This window comes from Solenopsis invicta, chromosome 12 (assembly GCF_016802725.1).
Source record: "Solenopsis invicta isolate M01_SB chromosome 12, UNIL_Sinv_3.0, whole genome shotgun sequence".
NCBI lineage: Eukaryota > Metazoa > Arthropoda > Insecta > Hymenoptera > Formicidae > Solenopsis > Solenopsis invicta.
The window spans coordinates 20,169,263-20,193,122 of NC_052675.1; the positions used below are offsets into that span (position 1 = coordinate 20,169,263).

Below are 23,860 nucleotides of genomic sequence, written 5' to 3' on the forward strand. Positions count from 1 at the left end.
TATATTTTTAGAAGACTATATGTAATTTTAGGATTTATAAAAATATAATCTTATTCACACACAACTTTCATATGTATATAGTTTACTTATGCCCATTTCCATCAATATAGATTAACTTTGATCTCAATTACTCTTTATCGTTTTCTAATTCTTAAAACTAAAGAAAGATAAGAGTAAATTAACTGAGATCAAAGTTAATCCGCGTTGGTGGAAACAGGCATTAAAGTGTTAATATTAAACTCATTTCTAAATTTTATTTGCTTTGCAAGATTATACTCGATAATCCTTAAGATCACCGAGTGCCAAAAAATTTCGACAATCTCGTCGATAATCTGAAGTAAACTTTGGAAAAACAACGTTGAGAAAGTCGAGACGCCGATTTCCTCGCGCGAATCACGGAGAGGAAGGTCATAACTGCAGCAGTTTTCACGCGCGTCGATCGTCCGTGGATTGTCAATCGTCGGCGAAGTGAAAGGAATGCCGCCGAGACTACCGTAGCAACACATTGCGCGAGTCGCATCCAGGTCGAAGATGCGATCCGGATCGATTTCACGTCTCGCTCGACGAGAGATATCTCCGGAAAAGCGCACGCGGCGCGGAATTTCCCATGTGTCCGTGCGTGGGCGAGACACGCAATCGCGTGCTGCAACTTCGATGTTATAAGAAGATAATACGTTCGATCGATATCAGCGGGGCTTCTTATCGAAATAACACCGGGTTCATCGTCGTGCGCGTCAATATAATAGCATTGTCTATTGGCTCGTGAATAAAAGATGTATAGATAAAAAAAAAATGCATCAAGGAATCTATTTCGTGCTTGCCTTTTATAAGGCTGTACGCGTCACGTCTTAAAACGTTCATCAAAAATATAAAAATTGCAGAGATTATTACGTTTGAACATCTGTGTAAAGTTTGAGCACAGTTCTCTTGGTTTAAAAGGTATTTAATTCTTTTTGTTTAATCTTGATCTTATGTAAAAATATCGCGTTTTGTAACATTTATTTCAAGAACAAACTTGTGAAAGTAGCATCATGAATTGCATCAAAATTTTTGTGTATAATAAAACTTTAATAAATATTCGTGTAAAAATTGATTTGGATTTACTTGTTATTTATTTAATTTGTAGCAAAATATGGGCACGTATTGTGGAACTGTTCGGAATGGGTTTCCATCGAAATTATGTAGAAAAAACAATAGAAATTTAGGAAATAATTGAATTGAACAATTGTATAATTGGTCAGTTTCGCTACATAAATCAGCGTAAGCCAAATTTTTCGTTATTTGCAGCTGGCAGGATAAAAATTCGGCCAAAAGTTCATGTTGTTGATTAAGAAAAATAAAATAAAACTAATAAACCTGCAGTTTTTAAATTTCGATAATTTTTAGCTGGTATTATAGAGCTAATATATCCTTAAAGCAATATCTGTTTCTTATTCATCATCAATTGCAAAATGCATCGTATAGAAAATATAATTTTAACAAGAGTAGCTGTTTAAAAATAGTACGTTATCGATAGAAATTGAGAGATAGAAAGGGAGATTAATTTGAATGTACATATAGACTAAACATACATCACGTTCGAAACTTATACGATAATACTTATCGCCATTAAGAAAAATATTATCTCAAAAATGATCGTAGAAGCTTATTAAAACAAATATGCACTGTCGCAGCTTGTGCAGAACATCATCTATTCATACGGTTTGATATACATTCGAAAAAATGGTCTCGCAAGTACAGTCACAATTTTTTAGCTGCAAAAAATTAAATGATTAGCAAATATTGTGATATCGCATATGTTTGGTATTTAATCAATCTGAATAACGCAGACAAAATTTACATTTAAACTGTGGAATTAAAAAAGAAAATTTTTCTGTGTGGCGCCTATTCACGTTCATTAAGGCCAATCATACTCGTTATAAAATTTGATTGTATAATTGGCAATGAGACCTAAATTTCGCTCAGAAGGATTGCAAATATGCTATAAATTCTGTACGTGACGAACAACCTATTTTTGCAGATATAAAAAATAGCGAAAAATTTTTTGTTGTGACGCCAATAGTTATTGGTAACTCTACCTGCATCAACAAAACATTTTTTTGAGTGCAAAATACAGATAAAACGACCGAATGGACGACGCCAATCAACGAGAGCTGCAAATGCATTTCAGGGCGTTTTAGTCGTACAATCGCTTCTTCCATTGCTACTTTATCAATGGTTTTATGCGTGAATGCCGATTCATGCATACGTTTGTTTCATTTATATTCCGCTGCGAAAGCGAAAGAAAGAGAAAAGAACGCTCTTCCGGACGGACGAGGACGACTGCAGGCGCACCGTTGTGCAAATAGAACTCTCCGGAAAAATTCTGCTCGCAGGTCTCGCGATTCACGGCGTTGGCCGTGCCGTATAAATGTTTGCCGACGTCGGCACTTACCTCGGACGGCGACCGGACGGGCGGACACGAAGCGTCGCCGCTGGTCGTCCGCGGGTCGTCGGGCGATGCACTTCCACTTGCTCAACAGCGAACGTGTTGTCGCGGAGACGCGGCCTGGTCGACGAAGGGGTCGCGCGACAGCAGCGTCAGCTCCATCATCCGCGGCGGCACATCGCCACCGGCACGGGACGGGACGCTGATCGATAATAACTCGAGGTCGGCGCCGAGGAGCGCGCCGTGCGTGTTTCGCGAGAGCGCGAGATATCCGGAGTGCGCGGGATACACGGAGATCGTGGTACTTCCGAGAGAGAGAGAGAGAGAGAGAGAGAGAAAGGGAGAGATGTGTATATATGTATATATTTTGTATAGATGCGATGCGCGACCGGCGTTCGCGTGTGTGAGGAGACTCGGACGTGCGCGCTGGCGTGCGTTCTGCACGCGTTTCCACACTACGAGGTACCGAGCGCGAGGATCACTGCGAGATCGGTGCCGGCGTGAGTGCGCGTTCCGCCATATTGTCGCAATTGCGCGTTTCAAAACGGAGCCCGACTCGCAGCCGCGTCGGAAAAAGACTCGAGAGGTTCGAGAGCAGCGAGACCGACCGACCGACCAACCGACCGACTGACCGTCCGTCCACTTCGTCCTCGACTCGGTCGCTCCTTTATCGACGCCACCGAAGCCCGTCGCGCGCGACTCGTCGTCCGCGAACCTGTTTTTTTTTTTCTGTCTTTCTCCCTTTCTCCCGAAGCGCACCTCCGTCTCGCTCGTGACGACTCTCCTCTCCTCAGGGCGATTCGATTTCGCAAGGCTCTGAAAAAATTTCCTTACTTACTACTATGATTCGCATACAGTAATTCGTTCATGTATTAATTTATTATAGCTACGCACTGTGATTCGGCGTGTGTTTCGCGGTGCGTTTCATATATATATCTCGTTTTGTATTAAACGCTCTTTAAATCAATGTACGTTAAGAGGATCCTAAATACTGATCGCATTACAGAACAAGTTAATTTTTGAATTGATTTAATAGATCACACAATCCTTTTGTAGAATAAAAGTACACACCAAAAAAAAAAGAATTTGGATAGAATATAAATTTTACGAGAAAATCGAAAGAAAAAAGAAGCCTGAGAATGGCCATTCCCACAATTTAGCTGATACGACGCCATCTCTACAACGTGACATACACTACGATGTCAATGTACAGGTTGGCAAACCTGGCGAATGGAGCGCCGAGCTCTCGTACATGAACTTCAATTTTTCCTATCCTAACGGCTTTCGCGCGATTTATGCGAGAGCGAACGCAATCGCGAAGAAGCACAAATACTGAAATATGGGGGCGAATAAACAGTAGATACAAATAAATTTACTCACCGTTCGCCGCTGGTCGTTCCGTTCAGCTGCGTCTCAGACGCAGCTCTCGAATATTCGAGATTCAATTGATCTTTCTCACGACGACGCGCCTTGATTCATACTTGACACGAACGCGCGATGCTTCGCTTTCGACACTCTCGGTACTCACGTCCGTCGAAAATTCGAGATACGGGATACGGGGCAACGAAGAAAACGCGATTGGACGTGGCAACGCGACTTCGCGCCGACCAAACGATCGTGGCCGTCTGAGCGACACGGAGGATTTCATTTAAGATCCTCCCCGTGACGGGGATCGGACTTCATTTTGATTTACACTTGGCATGAACGCACGATCCTTCGTTTTCGATACTCTCTGGCACTCCCGATACTCACGCCCAGTTGAAAACTCGAGATACAAAGTCTTGGAGTAGATGCGAAACACGATTGAACGCGACACGACTTCGCACCATCGTATCCAATGGTATCCGACACGACGACGACGACGAAAGTTGGTACGAACGCCCGACACTCTACGGCATTCTCAAAACACTCACTCGAGATCAAACACTCGTACGGGACGACGAGGATGCGAGTTGAAATGCGCTGCGACGCGCCGTGACCTTTCGCCGTGCTCCCTAACCGACCGACTGCTGCTACTGCGTAGCGCCGCTACGGCAGCGGCGCCGCTAATAGCGCAGCGGCGCGCATGCGCGGCCACGCGCCAGTCACGCCGCTACGCAGTAGGGCTGCGTCAGGCTGCGTTCGGGAATACACACCGAGGGCCTTGGAGTGTCGTTTTATCTTTGTTGTTCACTGAATGCTAAGCAAGGATAAAATGATACTCGGAAGCAGTCGGTGTGTATTCCTGAACGCAGCCTAGCGGTAATCGATCGGTTAGGCGGGATGACGGAAGATCGTGGCGCGTCGCGGCGTAGTTCAACTCGCATTCTTGTTGTCTCGTACAAATTTTTGACGCGAATGAGTGTTTCGAGAGAACCGAAAGTGAAGTGAAATGTCGAGCGTTCGTGCCAACATCCGTCGTCGTCGTGTCGGATACGATGTATGATACGAAGTCGTGTCGCCTTAATTCAAATCGTGTTTCGCATCTTCTCCGTTACCTCATACCCGACTTTCCGACACACGTGAGTGTCGGCAGTGTTAAAATCGAAGAGTCGCGTGTTCGGGTCAAATGTCAATCAAAATGAATCGTCGTGAGGAGAATCTTTGATCGGAGAACGTTCGAGAACTGAGGCCGAAACGGAGCTGGACGGAGCAATCAGCAGCGAACAGTGAGTCAATTTGTACTTTTATTTACTGTTTATTCGCTTTTACATTTCGGTATTTGCTCCTCGTCCCCATTGTGTTCGCGTAAATTATTGTCGATACTAGTGCGACGAGACCGAATAAATTGCGCGAAAGCGATTAGAAACGATTGAAGTTTACGTATTCGTATACACGCGCCCTCAACGTTTCTTTCAGGTGTGCCAACAATCGCGGGTGAACGTATTTTCCGAGGTTTGTTGTAAAAAATTATTGCAACAATTAAAAAGCCGCTGCGCTTTTTTTTGCTGAACACATGTCGCTACGATTGCTACGAAAAACGATAACCAATCAGGCTCTCGTTTTCTTGGTAACTTAGCTCGTATTTGAACATTCAGTCTCAATCTTGCTTCACGTAGTCTCAGGCCATCATTGCAGTGGCGTCGCCGACATCGCAAGCATTTTTTCGATGTGTGCACGCGTCGCGAACCCTCGTGCCTTTTCCGCTTAGACATCCGAGATGGTAAGTTATCTGTGAGTCGTGAAATCTGCTTTCATCGCACGTATACGACGCGAATCCGTTTAATACGCGAGAAAAATCCGCGGTGTACATTTTCCTGTGTCTTGTGGTACATTTATTAAACGTTAAATACGTTTTGGTGCCGAGAAAACGATGGTGTTATCGCGACGTGTCATACCGCTTCGTTTTCTTTCTTCCTCACAATTTTTTGGAATTTTTTTTATCTATCGCGTTATGATTCTATCAAAATTGTTCTACTGCGATATGTAAGAACTATACTTTTGTTCATATTAAAATTCCGATTTGTTCGAGTGGTAATGAAATTCAATCTTACTTAACCTAAATTCGAATCTAACCTAAATGCCCGTGACAGACCCTGTGCTTTACTCCCATTTCGATCGTACGAATAATGTCGAAGACTTTATGTTAGCTTAAAAAATATAGAGCTGAAATGAAATTGTTAATTATTTAGAGTATGAACCTCACTAAAATTGTTAAAAATATGTTTATTCTATGTGTTTATTATGAAACGACAAAATCTAGCAGAAAATGGCGCGGTTTGCTTCGCGAACTGAATTAAAGTATTAAAAATTCATGGAAATTTATAATTTTGCAAGGCATATGCATGAGTGAAGGGTTCCCGTTCCCCCTTTTTCTATGGGAGTTGCACTTGAAAGATGTAATCTAAGCCAAATTTAATTTTAGTCCCAATTGACCATGTTTGACCACTTTGTGATTTCTAATTTGAAACTAAAATTAGGGATTGCTTACGCATATTGCATTCGGTCAATTGACGGATTTTGTAATCTTTAAAAAGCTTAATTTTAACGCTTGATAATTTACTCCGCAAGGCAGTACGCACCTTTTTCTGCAAGATTCATCTCAATCATTTCATCTCAAAATTTATAGAATAATTGATATTCTTGTCAATGTTTGCAGAGGCTCAATTATTTAGGATTCTAAATAATTATTAAATCTATATTTTGAATATGATAACAAGTTAAATAAGTTTTAGTAGAATTTTTCAGTCTTATGTTTGGCAGAAATTGGCCTTATCGAAGCTATGGTGCTTACAATAGCATGAGTATTGTAGTCAAAAAAAGGCCAATAATAAAAGTTCTTCATTTTGGTCACAGATTGAGTTGTATATTCATTCTGTATAACCCAAGAAGTGCACAAAAACATTTTATAGCTTACGCTTTGTTTAGAGAAAGAATGAATCTAACAATAATTCTTATAAATAATATAGTTGTTATTTTCAAACACAATAAATTTATGAGCAAATTGTTCATATTAGATTAGGTAAAATTTTCAGTTTTAATTGCAAGATACTATAAAGTATCTTTGTGTTTATCTAAAGTCACAGTTAACTCTTTGACTTTTAAATATTATTTTAATTGCAATTCTAAAAAAAATTAATTTGTACTGCTAATTATATTTAATTATTAACATTTAAATGTTACATTATAAAATATATTTTTTTTAGGCTCGTGGTCCAAAGAAGCATCTCAAGCGTCTTAACGCTCCAAAAGCATGGATGTTGGATAAACTCGGGGGTGTGTATGCCCCCCGACCATCCACTGGTCCACATAAACTCAGGGAATCGCTCCCTTTGGTTATCTTTCTTCGTAATAGGTTGAAGTATGCTTTGACTAATTGCGAGGTTACTAAGATCGTAATGCAGCGCTTGATCAAGGTTGACGGAAAAATTCGCACTGATCCTAATTATCCAGCTGGTTTTATGGGTAAGTGCATTTGATATCTTATGTGATAATACATTGATTGCTCTTTTGTTATAATGTTTGATAGAAATTGGCCTTATCGAAGCTGTGGTTCTTATGATAAATCAAGTATCACAGTCAAAAAAAGGCCCATAATAAGTAGTTCTTCATTTTGGTCACAGATTGAGTTACATATTCATTCTGTATTACCCAAGAAGTGCACAAAAATATTTTATAACTTGTGCTTTGTCTCTCAAGTTGGTTTTTCATGACTAAAGATTGTGATCTCTGTTTCATGCATATTTTATACTGTCTGTATTGGTAAATTACTCTCAGTGGTTTGCCATTGTTTCCAAGAAATGATGATCAATTAAAAATCTGTTTTGAATTTAAAACTAAATCTTTGCACAGAGAGCAGATGTGCAGCTCTTATGCTACAATTATCACATAGATACATACTTGCACATAGATACAATTAGAAGTTAATAACATTAAATTATTTTAGATGTAATTACAATCGAGAAAACTGGTGAATTTTTCCGCTTGATCTACGACGTTAAGGGACGTTTTACTACCCATCGTATTACTGCTGAGGAGGCCAAAGTAATTGCTTTTAATATTGTATATATATATTTTGTTTTTCATCCAATATGATTATATTTCTACATACGATGTTATGCTTTACAGTACAAGTTGTGCAAAGTGAAGCGCGTCCAGACTGGTCCTAAAGGAATACCGTTTTTAGTTACACATGACGGTAGAACAATTCGATATCCTGATCCTGTTATTAAAGTTAACGACACTATTCATCTGGATATTGCCACTAGCAAGATTTTGGATTCCATCCGATTTGATTCTGGTAATTATGTCTCGATAAAATTGAAAAGAAATACAGATATTGAAAAGAGGAAATTATATCAAATGTGATTTTCTTTGGTTGCCAGGTAACTTGTGCATGATTACTGGAGGAAGGAATTTGGGACGTGTTGGTACTGTCGTGAGTCGTGAGCGTCATCCCGGTTCATTTGATATTTGTCATATAAAGGATGCTCAAGGACATACCTTCGCTACAAGGTAAAAGGATAAAATTTATTTTTAATTGTTTAATGTGCATTATTCTTTATATGTAACATAAATTTTTTGCCTAGGTTGAACAATGTCTTCATCATTGGTAAAGGCACGAAGGCGTATGTGAGTTTGCCAAGAGACAAGGGTGTGAAGCTGTCGATCGCTGAGGAACGCGACAAGCGATTAGCGGCGAAGGGAGTGAACTAATAATGTACATTTTCAAGAAAACATCCAATAAACCGAGATTGCTTGGGACGTGTTAGTACCGTCGCCTAAAACTTCGCCTATTTCCTCGTAATTAAATTTCATTACAATAATTTATTTAAAAAATTTTTTATCGTGTTTCCTATCTTTAAAATTGACCAAGTTTACAAAATATACAACAAAAGTCTTGACTAAAAGAAGTGAAATTAATGAATTTCATTATAGTAATTATTAAAAAAACAATACAATATCAAAATTTTCCCTACTTTCCCTATCTTTAAAATTAGGTAAACTTATAAAATATAACAAGTTTCAACTAAAAAGAAATGAATTTTCCTTGTAAAAAATTTCAGTAATTGTTACAAAACAATACAATACCATAACATTTTTTTCTATTGTTTCTTTAAAATTGAACAAATTTATAAAATATAATTTAATCTCCAGCAAAAAAAGAATATTTGAGAAACATTGTGTCTATGTATTATTTATAATGGTTGTTTAATCATGATTTAACATTTGATATGTTTAAAGATAAGTACATAATGGATTGATAAAAAAATTTCTATTCAAAAGTCGCGTTTGAATGTATGGACGTGACATCTATGTGTTGCCTCACAGACTTCAATTACATAGAAGTCTGTGGTCGCGTTCAAGTCAACGCAAAGTCACGTGATGCGTGCTGCGCGCATGCTCAACGGCCATGTTGATCGCGGCTACCGCGGAACGAGTGTGCGTCCGAAGCCGTGGACGCATTCTTTTGCGAATTTTAAACATTGAAGATTAGCAGCGCTCGCTAATTTATGCCGGGATTAACGAAAAAGGTTACGAACTATCGTTACACTTGTTCTCGCTTACGATCGTATTTCCGTTGTCACGCATTTTCACTGGGAATTCGCCAATGCCGAATTTTCGCCGCGAAGCGAGAGGGTCCATTGAAAAACGGGGGCCACACGAGTAAAAACACGTCTCACAGAAACAACGGACTGGTGAGCAAATTCGATTTATTATACTTGTTATGTGTATAAATCAATCGCGCATGCAACACGTGCACGCAACTCACATTTCATTTCACATCATCGCGATTGGTTGTAACAATAATTTGTATTTGTGATTGTAGATCGTCGCGTTTCTTCCGGGAATTAGCCGCCGTTAAATGAAGAGGACAGAACCGGCCAAAGTCAAAGGGATGATTTATATGAATCGACGAAACTCTACGATTTGGTGAGTGATATATTATTGACATAAAACCGTGTAATGAGTTTCTTTCGGTGCATTTGGCGTTAAGTGTATGATTACCTGTAACGATTAAATTTGTATGTGGAAGAATGATTTTGTTGTATAATATAATAGCAGAATTATAAAAAATATTAAATTAAATAATTAAAATTTAATTATTTGGTATAATTGCCCGGGAAAAAATGTTTACATTTAATTATATATAATTGTGCATGATTTGTATATATAATTATTGTAATTATTACACATATTTATATATAATTAAAAAAAAATTTTTTTTCAGGTGTATTGTATTGAAATCAAATAATTCAATATTATAGTAAAGTGAAAATTTTGTTAATACTAATAATAGCTGATAGTAAGAAGTTTATAAAAATGTGAGTAATTGTAACAATACAAAGTTATTATAAAAATGATAGAAAATAGTTAAAAAAGGATTGATTACAATATTGCAATCGATATAATCACAAAATTAATACAATGGTGTAGTAAATTAATACAATGTTGTAGTAAAATAATTTTATTTGTGAGTTGAGCATATGATGACTACATTTAACGCTAAATGTGATTATAAATGCAAATTTAATTGCACGTTGCATAAACTCTTATCGGTTATTTTTTAATATAATGTACAATGAAGATCGATGGAATGAAAAGATACATATTTACTATAATGTGCATTAATGAATACCGTATAAAATAATTTTTTTTTAATAACACTAAATAAACAAGCAAAAATGCAAATAGGTAATTTTGAAAATTGTGAGCGGGAAATTCACAGTTTTAGGCTTTTTTTTTTTTTTACTTTTCTGGCAGCCAAATTTCTGTATTTAATTCAAGCGCATTTTGCAGAAGAGCATTGCACTGCTCATCCGTGAGCTTTTCGTTTCTCTGCTGCACTTCCTTTGCGGCTTTTAAATACCTATTTGAGAGAGAAAAACTTTATTACAAGATTGTCGCATGTATTTTCTACATATTTCAATAGTTCTGCCTGACCATAATTAATTCTATATTTAAAGTTATTACTATGTTTTATATATTGAAAGTTTTAATAATTTTAATTTAGGAAAAGAAATACATAAATGCGATGTGCGCGATGGCCCTGAGTTCTTAGCAAAATAATAGAAAATTTCGATATACAATACATAAATGCAAAATTACTTTTGTATAGAAAGAACCATGTTCTTGGTTTCATTCTCGACCGTTCTGGGAGACGGTCTCGCGTATTCCGTATTCTCGATGTGTTTCGTCCGAATGAATGGACAAATGCGAATCCATCCACCTTCTCTTACGCAGGAAGCTCTCCAGTCTCTGCCGTTGTCCCAAATCGGTGGCGAGGCGTGATTCTCAATCATGTTTCCTTTATATCGACGTATGCATTTGTCCATTAACAGTGGGTTATAACTGGGCCAGGTAGTCGAGCAAACTTCCGGTGTTGATTGTCTCAGCTAAAAAAAAAAATTATAATAAGTAACATATATTATTTTTCTTTCTCAAATAAATAATACGTTTGCAAAGTTTTGTTAGTTTTTTCTGATATTGATGCACTGTTAAAAATACGCAGCAAAATTTAATATAACGGAAGCAAATTTCATGCAGATACATTAAAAAAGTGTAATGTCAAAATTATACTAAATTTCATGCATATATTTTTTAATAAGATATATTAAATTTAATGTGCTTGTATTACTTAATACATTTAATTTCATGACATTTTTAACAGTGTACAACTTAGAGAAAAAATTATGAGATTCAAATAAATGTGTTATTATAGCACTATTCACATAATTTATTTATATCACAGGTAAATTGCTTGTTTGTAATAAATATTACTTCTTTGAAGTAAATATTACTGATCTGATATAAAATAGTTATTTAAACAGTACTAATAACATATTTATTTGAATTACAAAATGTTTTCTATCAATGTACTAATTTATTGTCATGTAATCTTTAGTGTTTCAATATTAATTTTTTCAATTTTTTTGTAATTATTTTTGATACTTGTTGGTATTTAATTCGATTAAAAATACTGGAAGATTTGTTCGCGTTTACCATGGCTCGTGATTCAGGGGAGATGTTTAGAAAAGTTTCGGCTTCTCGTCCGAGTTTCGATCTCTTTTTCACGGAACGGCCGAACTTGGAAGACACTTCGCCTTCAACCTCCTCGATGCGATCGGAGGAGGACCAAATTGTGAACAGGGAAAGCCCAGTATTACATACTGGAAGACCCAATAAATCAAACAGATCATGCAACAGGGGTTTTTTCACTTCCGAATCGACTTCGCAGTCGTTACTCAAAGCTGGACTTAGGTTCACCTGCAAATCGTCATATAAAATTACATTTTTTTTTATTTGATTTAATTATTTTATTCTTTTGAATCACGCTCTATTATTTACCTCTAAGAGCCACGGCTTTAAATTCTCGTCAATTAGCACGTCGAAGCCGAAAAATTCGAAGCAGTTTGAAGATTTGGGAATACCCGCTGCTTGACTTAGAATCGTTAAAGTTACTAGACACGAGATTCTCTGCCAAAGAATCCAATCGAAGTATCCTAACTGTTCGAAATATCGTCGTAGTTGTCTAAATGTCCACTTGCATCCTAGTTTTTATAAAAAAGTTTTTATCTTACCTTTTTCTTTTTTAATTTTCGCGTGCAATTATAGAACAAGCAGCGTCGATGAAAATAAATAATGTATAAAAATACCGGCACCGATGCGTTCCTTCTTTTCCGAGTAGCCTGGTCCTAGTTTGTTCAGAGAAAAATTTGTGAGATGTCGAAAGGGATCGTCCAGCCGCTCCAAGGAAAACTTTTCGGTGGCGAAACGAGCCAGACCCTCCTTGTACAGATAAATCGTTAACGGGCGATACGACGGCACGCACACGTACAGACGAAGATCGAATTTGTATCCGCCGATGAGCAGAGGATTCTCGATGTATCTTTGCACAACCGCGGCATTGTTGTATGATAGATCACTTAATTTCTGAAAAAAAATGCACATGTTAATCGATTTAGGCGATTTATATTGCGGTTTGCATTTTAAAGAGGAGTTTCTCACGCGAAACAAAAAGATTCCTCTCCCTTGACTTTGGCCGACCGGCTTGCAAATCCAAATTTTGTCATTCTTCTCGCAACGGTTACACTCTTCGGCCAATTTTGTATATTCAGAAGGCAGGTTATATCCTATGGGACTAATACGATGAATGAGCATCGATAGGCAGAGATTATTTTATATTTAACTGTGCGATTTATTATTATATCTTAAATTTAACAAAAAGTAATATTTGAAGATAAATTTTGAGATATATATATATATATATATATATATATATATATATATATATATATATATATAGTTGATTAAATATTTGGAACAATTTATAGTAAATAAATAGTAAATAAAAATAATGTACACGGAAAGAACGGTTTTATTAAAGTGTCTAAAAATTTAGTTGGATATAGTTCTGAAAATAATTTTGTATTTAGGTCATCAAAATAATTATGTCCTGGCTCTTAAACTGAATTGTTAAAACGTTAAAATTTTTTGCAGCATTGCTCATCATTGAACATCCGTTACAATTATCTTGATGGTCCATTAAAATAATTAGATACTTTAACAAAATCGTTCTTTCCATATAGTTTCATAAAAAAAGCTTTTAAGTTAACGTCAGGATAATAAAAGGGTAATTAAATGTTTATTCATGTACCTGAAGTCATATACTGAGCCATGTACTTTTTTCATGCGCTTTAAATGACGAATAAGCCTATCTTTTCGGCAAATAGAATTCCCTTTTGGTATTCGACTGATGAACTGTTTGAAAAATAATCCGATATACTATACGAGCCAGTTCGTTTTCTGAATTGAGTTAATTGATAATTGGAGGAAAGTTGAAAAAAATAGTTCTACATTAGATTCAAATAAATCAAAAAGTTAATGAATTAAAACGTAGGAGATTAATTAGCTTAATAAAAAATGAATAGACTGTCGTTATATCAGTTTAAAGTTTATTGAACTTTAACCGAACTCTTCCGGAAAGAGAATTGAAATTTACTATAACAAATTGAAAAACAAAAATTTACTTATTGTAATAAAAAATTAAAGCATTTGAAATAAGATGTTCGAAAAAAACATTTTCTGTTTACGTTTCTGCTCGAGATTTGAAAACGCTACTAGATATCGCATTATTACCTGCCAGGGGAGTAACGGCCTGTAATGCGACGTGGGGAAACCGCCGGATCGCCACCATAAATTCCATCGATCTTTGAATACATTATTTTCACTGGCGTACTCCCGCCATCCCCGTTCCGTGCAAACCTGCGGAAGAAAACATCCACGATAGCGAAAGGATGACTGATATTACCTCGACGTTTATTCCGAGACGTTTATTCCGAGGGCCCAGGTACTATTTATAACCTGTGTCAAATGTCGATACGCTTGAGTGCTCAAGCCCTTTTCCCCCCCATTGTCAGACGACAACGAAAAAAGCAACGAATCTTTCTCGTATTATTATTCGCAATAGCGTGAAATGCTATAAACGTCGTGACGGAAACGCGATCGTTAGTCTCGTGAAAGTGACGTAGCATAACTTTGAAAATTTGGCGTCGATCGATATAAATACTACGCTAATTTCTACTCTCGTATTTCATTGACGGAATTATAATAATTTTATTTGATAAATTGAATTTGATTTAAATTGAAAGCAAACTCGGCTCACGTAAGATACGTTGGATGAAAATAGTAGTTTTGTCGATGCAATCGATTCCTGGATATATAAATATTCTTACAAATAAATTTCTGGAGAGAGTACTCGACTTTCTTTGCTAAATACGCGCTCGTATTTGCAGAGGTTGCACAACCGAAATATCATAATCGATATCTATTTAATTCACACGTGTTGCATCGATTTCCCCAAATGGCCAAGTCGATCGACCGAAACCACTTTCAGTTCGGCAACCGAAAGTGCATTCCTTAATTTCAGATGCCTACGCATACCGAAGTTTCGAAACTTTCGAGGGTGAGGCACGAAAATAGCGACGACTGCCCTTGATTTATTGTCGTGTTATTAGAACATTAGGAATGACTGCTCGTTGTATCATAAACGAACCAAGGCCTTTGATTACAATTAAATCGGCGTGCACGATACATCGCTTTAATTGAAGAATCTATTTTTGAATCGTCTTAAATTCACATTTTTAAGACAAAGAGATTATACGCTTACAAGCTTAAAACTTGTAAGCTTATAATTTTCTACTCTAAAGTCATTTAAAAATTGCTTCCAATTACGTGAGTATAATTAAGAAATGATTTATGAGCACTCGAGAATGATTATATTTGTCTTCACATTTTGAACAAACTTTGAACTTTGGATATATTCGTTACAATTTAATCGTTGTCTCTTTGTTTTCGAATTCGAAACGAAGTTAATTCCGATACTTGTGCAGATTTTCCTGCATCACGCAAAATATTTCGAAATTCTGCAGTTCGACAACACCACATAGCATTATTTAATTTTGATTAATTGCATGTTGTGCGAGATACGATTGAGCTAATTTCGTAGTTACTCGGAGTAGCTTATTTTAGATACGTTTATGCAAACCACCGAATAACTCGCGAATTACACGTCCGCCGTTACTATTGGCAAACTTCCATTTTTTTAATTTTTTCACGGATAACCCAATTTTCTTTTTATTTTGCTCGACAGTTGCAGTTAGCAATCAAAGGCAAACAGTAATTGATTTAGTAAATGAGGATGGACAGAAACTGTGTGTGTGTGGATGAAAAGGATTAGATTTTATTAGAACGTGCGAATTTTCGAACGAGTCTGAATTAAATTACGCGAAATGAAAGTAAATGCGAGGGTTAAAATTATACAAATCCATTTGTAGGAAATTATTTTGACTGTAATACAAATTTCAACACAGAATCCATTACTAATGCAAAGCATTTAATTTTTCACTTCACATTTTACATTTATTTGTAATGCTTCTTTGCATCATATTTTGAGATTATTATTATTAACTGAAAAAAAATACTTGATACGTCAAATTTTAATCTTTCTTCAAACTTTCGATTTCTTTTTATAATTTAATATGTATATACAAAAGCTATACTTGGATCTCATTTATATAAATTTTATATAAAAAATTTTGGCTTTATTTTTTTTATTAAAATGGAAAAATATTAACTTTGACATTAGTAAGCAACTAATAATGTTTAATTACGTTAAGTAGCAAGATTTTATTTTTTTATATAAATTTGACTTTTTATCTTTACAATTACCGATTGAATTTTTAAATATTAAAAATTTACAGTAGTGTTTGTGGTCTCTGAAATTTTATTCAAAATGGTATACATTTCAAATGAAAGAATCTACTATTAATATACGATCGTAAGACAAACTAAATTTAGTACTCGAGCTCATTTATTATTTTTTATAATAAGAAGTACAATAGAACGAATTAGTGACTGTAGAACACGAAATAGCTCGGAGATCACAAATCTTGCGCCGGCAATTTTCACCAAGTCCAATTCAGTCCTCCGTTTCCTACTTTCTTTACCGTTGCATGTCGCACTTACCTAATCGTCGCGTCTAAAAGCGGCAAGTGCACGCAGAGGCGCGTTGCAGATATGCATGTATGCATAGCGCACCTTGAAAAGTATTTGGTTCAAGGACGCTAAGTCCAAGTCCGTAACCGCGCGAACAAATTCTAAGGGACGTAAAAACTGAGCCAGAAGGGGGGACCTATATCTCCGACGCGTCTACCGGCTGGTATAACGTAACGCTTTCCGTCGGAGCCGACGACCTTTCGCGTCGAATCGTATCGATTATCCACGATGCATCGCGCGGCAACGCGTGTGCGGCTGTTTCAACGCTCGCACGTCAATGAATGTGACGTGCAGATTTACGATCGTATTACTATTACTTTACGATTTCGTGCTTTATCGGCGAACGTGCTTCATTGACGATCATTTATTGCCGAAAGACTGTAGCAAGTGCAATTTTCATCTCACTGTACCTGTATAAGCAGATGCGGTCCAGTACCGTTGTCATTTAGTCTGAACACAAAAGGCCCCTCCATGCATTTTACTGCCATGCCGAAGCATCATATCTTTTTTGATATTTAAGAGATGAGAAGCGGACTTTTTCGATTTGGTTATATTGTTATTGCATTATATTTCAGAAGCGCATTACGATATAGAATCTAAGAAAAAGAAGGATTAAATTAATTTAATATATCTTTGTGTTAGCCAACACGACAATAAGCTAATTATATCAATTTTGTGTTGTTTCGAAATTGCACTGTCAACTTTTTCGTAGATAGATAAAATCAAGTTGTTTTCCTTTACCAAACAATGACAGAATTTAATTTCGTATTTTCTTCACTGAAGCGGAACGTAAAATTTAAAAAAATATGCAAATATCGGTGAAATTAGATAATAACTTTTCTTTTAGCACTCTTCTCTCGAAAAGAATATACAATTTCATACTTTTTAATAAATAGCACGAATAAGTAAACGTAATTAATTTTTCGATAAAGACATAAATTTCTCTAATAAAGATAATAAAGGTGCATTTGTTTTTATTTTATATTGAAAATAACGGAGACAGATTAAAGAATCAGGCGCGAAGTAATTCATCGACATTAATTACCAGTTAATGATAAAGACTCGTTTTGTGTCTATTAATATACTAGCCAGGCCTATCGTGTAGATAAACTAACAATAAGTATTCTCCAATGTCAAGGATATTTTGAAATATAAAGCGCATATAGATTGCGCCACGTGTGTCGTGTCTATCGTTTCAAGCTCTTATTGCAAGCAAAATAAAAGGCAATATACAAGAGAAATCTTACCTTTGTTTATGATGTACATTTCGTCGATAATCCTAATCCTCACAGACCAAGAGTTATCTGCAAAAATAAATATCATATTACATTATTTACTAATTTCTCGAAATACATCATTGCACGTGATAAATATACTTGAGATTTGTTGTATACTCAAACGCTAATATAATTCATTGAGATATATACCACAAGTAAAAATCGTAATTTGCGATTTACACCGCTATGTTCTATGAATGCTATTTATTAATATTTATGAGGGACTTACGCAGTGGTAATAATAGTCGATGGAAATAAATTCGTTGCCAATTTCACTGACATTTCGACTAAATAAATCGAGACTCGCCCGTGGTTTCGATACATCGAAGCTTTTCTTATTCGCGTAGTTTCTCGCGGAGATAGCTAGTGTAGACAAGGCGGGATCTCGATTCTCACTGGTGCGCGGCCACGTTCCGGTCTACGCAATCGCTTTCGACTGGTTCGCAGGTGCGCAGGCTACCGGCTGTGTGGGCCGCTTGCAGCTTTTATGCGCTTTCCACCTTGCGATTGCTGCAAGGGTCGGGCAAGGACGCGCCACCGGATGAGAATGCCGGTAGTAAGATTGCGGGCGATCAGAGGCAACTCGTTGTGGATGAATCCGAGAGAATTTAGATAATTCGAATTTATGGAAGGTTATTAGAAGCACGCGACGTGCACTGTCGTTTCTTCCCGTCAAGGTACAGGAATGACTGCACGTGGTAACTAGTAGCGAAGCTTTAGCTTTCGAACTGAAACATAGCACATTGATATCAGAATAATTGCACAATTATGTTGAATATTCTTCGAATTAACAGTTTGGCCTATAATTTCTGATTCTGACATTAACAAAGGAAATATAATGATAAAATATATCTATTGATATCAATAAATTATTACTAAAATGATACGATATTAAAAATTTCAATATTGGAAAGTAAAGCATTTTTAGAATTTTGGGAATTTCAAAAATATTGTTGGCTTTGAAATTAAATGTGTTATATTAAAAATTTTAATTATAAAAATTTACAAGTAGCTTAAAATATCTAAGAGACCTATAAAGTTCTCGATTTAATCCTGCTTTTAACGTATTTAAGTTTCAGCGACAAGCTCGAACGCGAAATTGAACTTTTCTCTAACATTCCCGCGTGCTTTTAAAGTCTCTTTTAATGACCGACGCATTGTTAATGAGGGGATAATTATAATTATAATCGGCAGAGATTCCGACAGAGATAAAAGAACATCCTTCAGATGTCACGCGACGATAAAAATGCGGGAATAATTGGAGTTTGAAAATACGTTTTAGTTTCAGCAATTACGTATAATTTAAGACATCCGATTAACGAATTTCGCGAGAAAGTTTTTATCACTGCGGAACGATATGTGCGACATTGATCGTGCTTAACGATCAATTCAAAACTAATATACGACGGATGTGCGAAGGACACAATTGCGGATTAGGGTTGTGCGCAAAGATGAGTATTGTATGTATATCTCAGGTATAGGAAAATCGACGAAAGTTCGAAAGGGCGAATATAACTGACGTCGCGAACGACTCGACGTCAAATGTCAAATGTCTCGCGTTAAATTAAATTCCTCACCGCATACTTTTTTTGCCGCAATCATCCGTGCAAAGGAGTAGTTAGGCCCTAGAATATTTGATATTATATTTAGAATCGAAGCACAGATGAGAAAAAGGACAAGGATTTTAGGAAGTTACTTGTTACAAGAGATAACGAGTAAAATTACAAGGATCTCTATATTCTAAAGATCACTTACGTGCGTGAGAAAACTTGGAATAAGAAAATTGTGATTTTTAATATGACATTTGAAATATCTTTTTTTAAGATTCATTGTCAGTTTCTGGTAATCATGGCGACTCTAGCCGCTTAATTTTTTTTGCTTTATAATGACTAATTTTGATAACGCAATACGTTACGATAATATTTTCATCGAAGCGTACTGCACGCTATCAAAGTCAGTCTTTTGTAAAAACTTTTAACCAAGTTTTCAATATCTATTTCTAATCTGATTTATTATTTTCTAATTTTATTTACGACGCGTATTCTATCTAAACTGTTCTCTTCTAAAGAATCTGAAATCTATCTTTTGTATGTATCCATCTTTTGAAGGCAGATAGATAATACAAGGTCGCGAAATCGATGTTGCAAAGAGTGACTAGTTCAGTTAAAAAATTCGAACTAGTTTGATTAATTTCGTCGAACGTCTAATTTTGATTATACATCAATCTCTCTTGAGACTGATGAATGAAGGTGTTGCATGTGGCACTCCCGTTCATTCATCCGTTACGATACGATCAATACCTTGAAATATTATATCAAGTACCAGTTCTAAACAATACTCGTAAATAATTGCAGGTTGTTTGTATGTTTCCTAAGCAATTTTACTGGATTTTACAGAATTATAGATCTCGTTACACATGTAAATTTCTTGTAAACTTTGCTGATGAGAAAATCTTGAAAAATCTTTTATATAATGTTTCGATGAGTCAGAGATTATTCAAGATAAACTCACAATTTTAAGACCAAGATAATCCAAACAAAATGACATATATTTATTTATATACTTACCGGCGAACTTGAATGATTAAATTATCTTTCGAAGTAAATAAGTTCATTACATCAGATGAAATAGTTTTTTTTAATTTTAGCATCGTTAAGTTTTGCTCGTCGAATTTCATTCGTTCCATATTAATAACAATCTTAATATAATGAAAGAATAGAATAACATAAAATTAAATAGATTTAAAACAAGTTTGAAAATTTTTATAAAATTATAAAGTTTCTCTAAAATTCTGCTCTTTAACAAAATTTACGATAATTTAATAATTGATTTCAAAATACTTTGATGCCAAGGCAGGAAGGCTAGAGGATAAGAAACTCGGAATTCTCTAGTGAATATTTCTTTTTATTTTATAAGCAACACGTAACACGCATACAGAGGCTTGTGCGATGCTCAGCTGACAGCCAAGCAAAAGTTGAGATTTCGTGGTCCGCGCCGTTGTACGATTCTCAATGATCGAGCGGCGGTGGTCGATCGATCGTTCGTCGTCGAAAATTACTCGTGCAGGTAAAGTCAAGTTTCTTGCACACCGTACTTTCCTTTCTTTTTTTCGGAATCATCGCGAACGCAGCTTAAAACACTTACATACTATATAATTACAGGATTACACTATATATTACCTTCCACAAATAAACGAGTCCTGTCAAAGTCTCTCGCACGTATACTCTTTTTCTCCTCTTTCTCTTGCTCGCTCTCACTCACAAAAAAAAATAATTATGTAATAACAGAAGCTCACACAGATGGCACAGGAAATCGGTAACATATTAGAAGTAATAATATGGCAATATCTGTTAGAGTCTCTTATTTTGTAAAATGGAGCTGTTTCATCCTCGCGCATCCTCGTATCCTGGAAAAGATCTCGAATGTCTTTCGTCGATTTTAGATTATATCTGTCGCGAATTAAATATAGAAATTTAATTACCATCGCGTGCACCCGGCGAAATCATAAACTTAAATGTAATAATTTCAAAAAGAGTTTTAAGAAAATTAAAAAATTTAGAAACTAAGAAAGCTCTCTGATTAGTATTATTTTACTATTTAAAATAATACATATGTTTCTAAAAATTTAAATACATTGATTTATTTCGCAGAGTTTTAATGATACAAGGGAAGAGTTCTCTTTAACAAAAGATTGGTATAGAGATTACAGTAATTAGAAGTTTTATATAGCTAAGAATTGTCAGCAGGTCGTTCCTACCGTGCCAATTTTAGCCTTTCGTTTTTCTTCAACTTGCAAATTGATCGGCTGATTAAATGAAAGCTCGGATGCATGTTGAACCTGTTATCAGTCTCGGCTTTAATCTGCTGATTCCAGGATACGGCGGATTCGCGGATGACTTATGATGAAGTTTGCATGCACTACGAATATATATCTGCTCGTCGTCGATTTAGTAAAGCTATTAAGTATCTTCGGTAAATACTCCTTAACGACCTATATGCACAAAATATGTCGGACTGACTCTCTCATAAATTAATAGATATTAACTCGCTACTTCTTCCATGTATATTTCTTTCGTCTATAAATTAACAACAGTTTGTCGCTATATGAAAAATATTCACGACTTTAAACAAATTTTCGAGCATTTGACTAGCATGTTTCCGAATATAGTTTTTAAACGTTTGTGAGTCAAATTTCGCGTTAACGTATCGTTAATATGATTTTAGAACTAGATTAATCCTTTATTAAGAATATAATTAATAATATTAATTAATATAATATTTGATTTCATAAAAAATTATCGCTTGTAATTATCTTAATATATATTTACAATAAAATTTACGATTTTTGGATCGTTTTGAAAGCATAACAAATTTCGCGATAATGAGAATAAAATTAAAAAAAAAGAACTAAATCTCGTAAAAGAAAGAGACATAGAAGCGCGAGCGACGTAAAATTGTTTGGATTTGTTTTATTATTATTAATCTTATATCTTAGAATTGTTCGTGCCTAAAATCTAACGCGTTTGCAATCGCACGCGATTTCGATCGTTCAAAAACTATGTGACCATTTTCTCTTTTTGCGTGATCAATAATATATTTATTCATTCACACGTTCAATCTGACTTTCAACAATTACATTCATCTATTCTCTCACGATCGCGCTCTCTCTCTTTCTTTCTTTTTTCTTCTCGTCACGATGCACCGCCGCCGTCGATCACCAAGCAAAGGAATTCGCCATTCGCCATCCGAGACATCCGCTATCACTCGCTGCATTCCGTTGCACCTTGGAAATACGAAATTATGCCCACGTAATGCTAATTGTTCGGATGACCTTTGCGTGATCCGTGATCGAGACGACTCCGCCGGCGGCTCGTTCGTTATGTGTTGTATCGTCCCAGTGTTTCCTACCGCGAATGATTTTACGAGGTACTCCGGCGCTGGCCCCGCTTAGATCGCGGTTAGGCCTCGCGTTATTAATCGCAAAGTGCAAGGATACATCCCGCCGACGTAATTCATCGCGCTGCTCGTTCGCGGTCGATGTCGCATATCAGTAAGACCGATATGACGAATATTCGTAAACGGAATTGTCGAAATATCAAATACAAGACTGCATCTTGATAGACGCGGGATTGTTTAAATCTAAAGAGCAAGAGTGAATTTTTAGCGCAAGCTAGGCGACGTGTATAAAATCATGATAAAACGCTCTTTTTTAGGAATATTTGATTAGAAAGAAACTATATGTATCTATACAGTTTCTTTTGACTAAACGTTTTAATGCTTATAAATAAAAGATTAATAAATTATTAAATTTCGTAGATTAGAAACGGAGACCTGCGTTGAACTCTTCAAAGTTGTTCTTCTGCACTATTCTCAATTAAACTAGTTAATAAATATTAATTAATAAATCTCTCTCGTAGCCGGACGACACAGGCGACATTACTAATACCTCGTTAAACTGTGTATTGCGTAGAATTAATCAGGGTGATTGGTGACGCTGTAAAAACGTAATATTATGTTATTAATATTATTAATTGTCGTTTTGTCTTAAAATTTTATTTTTATTATTTGTATATAACTTATTTTTTATATATATCATTTTATGATAAATTTATTTTATAAATAGCTGTTATTTTCTCTTACCGATATTATTCATTGTCAAAGTCAACGATAAAGTTTCTTTGTCAAAATCACCCTAATTGATTCTGTATTTTTGTAACTACACGAAGGATCGCTCGCGGATTTGACAAAAGGTTAGTCAAGTGATCTCGGTCGAAGACACAGAAAAAAGAAAGTAATCACGATAAAGTAATTGATGCATTAACACTGTACGCTTCTCTCTTCGTTGAACTTCTCTTCCGTTTCTTTGCTCCTTCCTTTTTCCTCTCCTGTCGTTCGATCGATCGCATGCGATGGTCGAAAACGGATGCTTTAACGCGCGTGATTTTTGCAAAACGGACGACCACCTTTCGCGTAGAAGCTTTGGCCCTCGAGATTCTTTTTGCACATCTAATATATCAACAAAAAAAACGTACGATATATAAAATAATCTTAAAACAATATCGATTCGCAAGATTGTAGATCTTAATACGAGATAAAAATTATGAAGATTTAAAATATGAATCAAAAAAATCCAAAATAAAAAGCAACGTCTCGGCAGACATAAGTCTCTTTTAAAAAT

The 23,860-nt window shown here is 35.8% G+C and overlaps 4 protein-coding genes, 1 long non-coding RNA gene and 1 other non-coding gene across 19 annotated transcripts in view; 3 read left to right on the top strand and 3 right to left on the bottom strand.

The window, feature by feature from the left end:
- Positions 1-3,079, bottom strand: part of LOC105202659 (protein FAM13A) — a 56,498-nt gene extending 53,419 nt beyond the window's left edge. Inside the window, exon 1 of one of the 3 annotated variants that reach the window (XM_026136202.2) lies at positions 2,435-3,079. The gene's annotated coding sequence lies outside the window, so the exon portion shown is untranslated. The remainder of the gene's footprint in view (positions 1-2,434) is intronic. The other 2 variants (XM_026136197.2, XM_026136199.2) reach the window with 2 other exon arrangements.
- A 2,379-nt stretch (positions 3,080-5,458) lies between these two features.
- On the top strand, positions 5,459-8,618 carry LOC105202661 (40S ribosomal protein S4). The gene is made up of 6 exons (XM_011171270.3): positions 5,459-5,570; positions 7,054-7,312; positions 7,794-7,891; positions 7,976-8,147; positions 8,233-8,362; positions 8,437-8,618. The coding sequence occupies exons 1-6, from the start codon at positions 5,568-5,570 to the stop codon at positions 8,561-8,563; spliced, it is 789 nt and encodes a 262-aa protein (XP_011169572.1). The 5' UTR covers positions 5,459-5,567; the 3' UTR covers positions 8,564-8,618.
- On the top strand, positions 6,612-6,748 carry LOC113004082. The gene has a single exon (XR_003268825.1). It is a non-coding gene; the product is annotated as a small nucleolar RNA SNORA16B/SNORA16A family (small nucleolar RNA).
- Positions 8,619-9,411: 793 nt separating the features above from the next.
- Positions 9,412-23,860, top strand: part of LOC113004081 — a 63,285-nt gene continuing 48,836 nt past the window's right edge. Inside the window, exons 1-2 of the long non-coding RNA XR_003268824.2 lie at positions 9,412-9,546; positions 9,678-9,781. This is a non-coding gene — a long non-coding RNA (uncharacterized LOC113004081). The remainder of the gene's footprint in view (positions 9,547-9,677; positions 9,782-23,860) is intronic.
- LOC105202664 (probable tubulin polyglutamylase TTLL2) lies at positions 10,556-18,501 on the bottom strand. Of its 6 annotated transcripts, XM_011171273.3 has the most exons (11): positions 17,912-18,499; positions 17,653-17,709; positions 16,816-17,001; positions 13,988-14,113; positions 13,506-13,609; positions 12,857-12,989; positions 12,505-12,781; positions 12,197-12,399; positions 11,852-12,115; positions 10,958-11,244; positions 10,556-10,718 (listed from the first exon to the last, which is right to left on the bottom strand). In XM_011171273.3, the coding sequence occupies exons 3-11, from the start codon at positions 16,891-16,893 to the stop codon at positions 10,598-10,600; spliced, it is 1,593 nt and encodes a 530-aa protein (XP_011169575.1). In that variant the 5' UTR covers positions 16,894-17,001; positions 17,653-17,709; positions 17,912-18,499; the 3' UTR covers positions 10,556-10,597. The 6 variants fall into 6 exon arrangements, with proteins under 6 accessions (XP_011169575.1, XP_039311631.1, XP_039311634.1 ...); XM_039455697.1 differs by having other exon boundaries at positions 12,505-12,989; positions 17,912-18,501; XM_039455700.1 differs by lacking the exon at positions 16,816-17,001 and having other exon boundaries at positions 12,505-12,989; positions 17,912-18,500.
- The window catches only part of LOC105202731 (PDZ and LIM domain protein Zasp), a 37,621-nt gene continuing 34,326 nt past the window's right edge, over positions 20,566-23,860 (bottom strand). For all 7 annotated transcript variants that reach the window (XM_026136260.2, XM_026136258.2, XM_026136257.2 and 4 more), the window contains one exon: positions 20,566-23,688. In XM_026136260.2, coding sequence (XP_025992045.2) covers positions 23,611-23,688 — 78 coding nt within the window. In that variant the 3' untranslated portion in view covers positions 20,566-23,610. The remainder of the gene's footprint in view (positions 23,689-23,860) is intronic.

Excerpts from the sequence above, each read along its gene's own strand:
- LOC105202661 (XM_011171270.3), top strand. Across the intron at positions 7,892-7,975 it reads TTACTGCTGAGGAGGCCAAA|TACAAGTTGTGCAAAGTGAA; the intron begins GTAATTGCTTTT and ends TATGCTTTACAG. Across the intron at positions 8,148-8,232 it reads TTCCATCCGATTTGATTCTG|GTAACTTGTGCATGATTACT; the intron begins GTAATTATGTCT and ends TTTGGTTGCCAG.
- LOC105202664 (XM_039455697.1), bottom strand. The coding sequence starts at position 16,893 with ATGGCAGTAAAATGCATGGAGGGGCCTTTTGTGTTCAGACTAAATGAC. Across the intron at positions 12,990-13,505 it reads GGCTCAGTATATGACTTCAG|TCCCATAGGATATAACCTGC; the intron begins GTACATGAATAA and ends TCATCGTATTAG. Across the intron at positions 10,719-10,957 it reads ATGGTTCTTTCTATACAAAA|GTATTTAAAAGCCGCAAAGG; the intron begins GTAATTTTGCAT and ends TCTCTCAAATAG.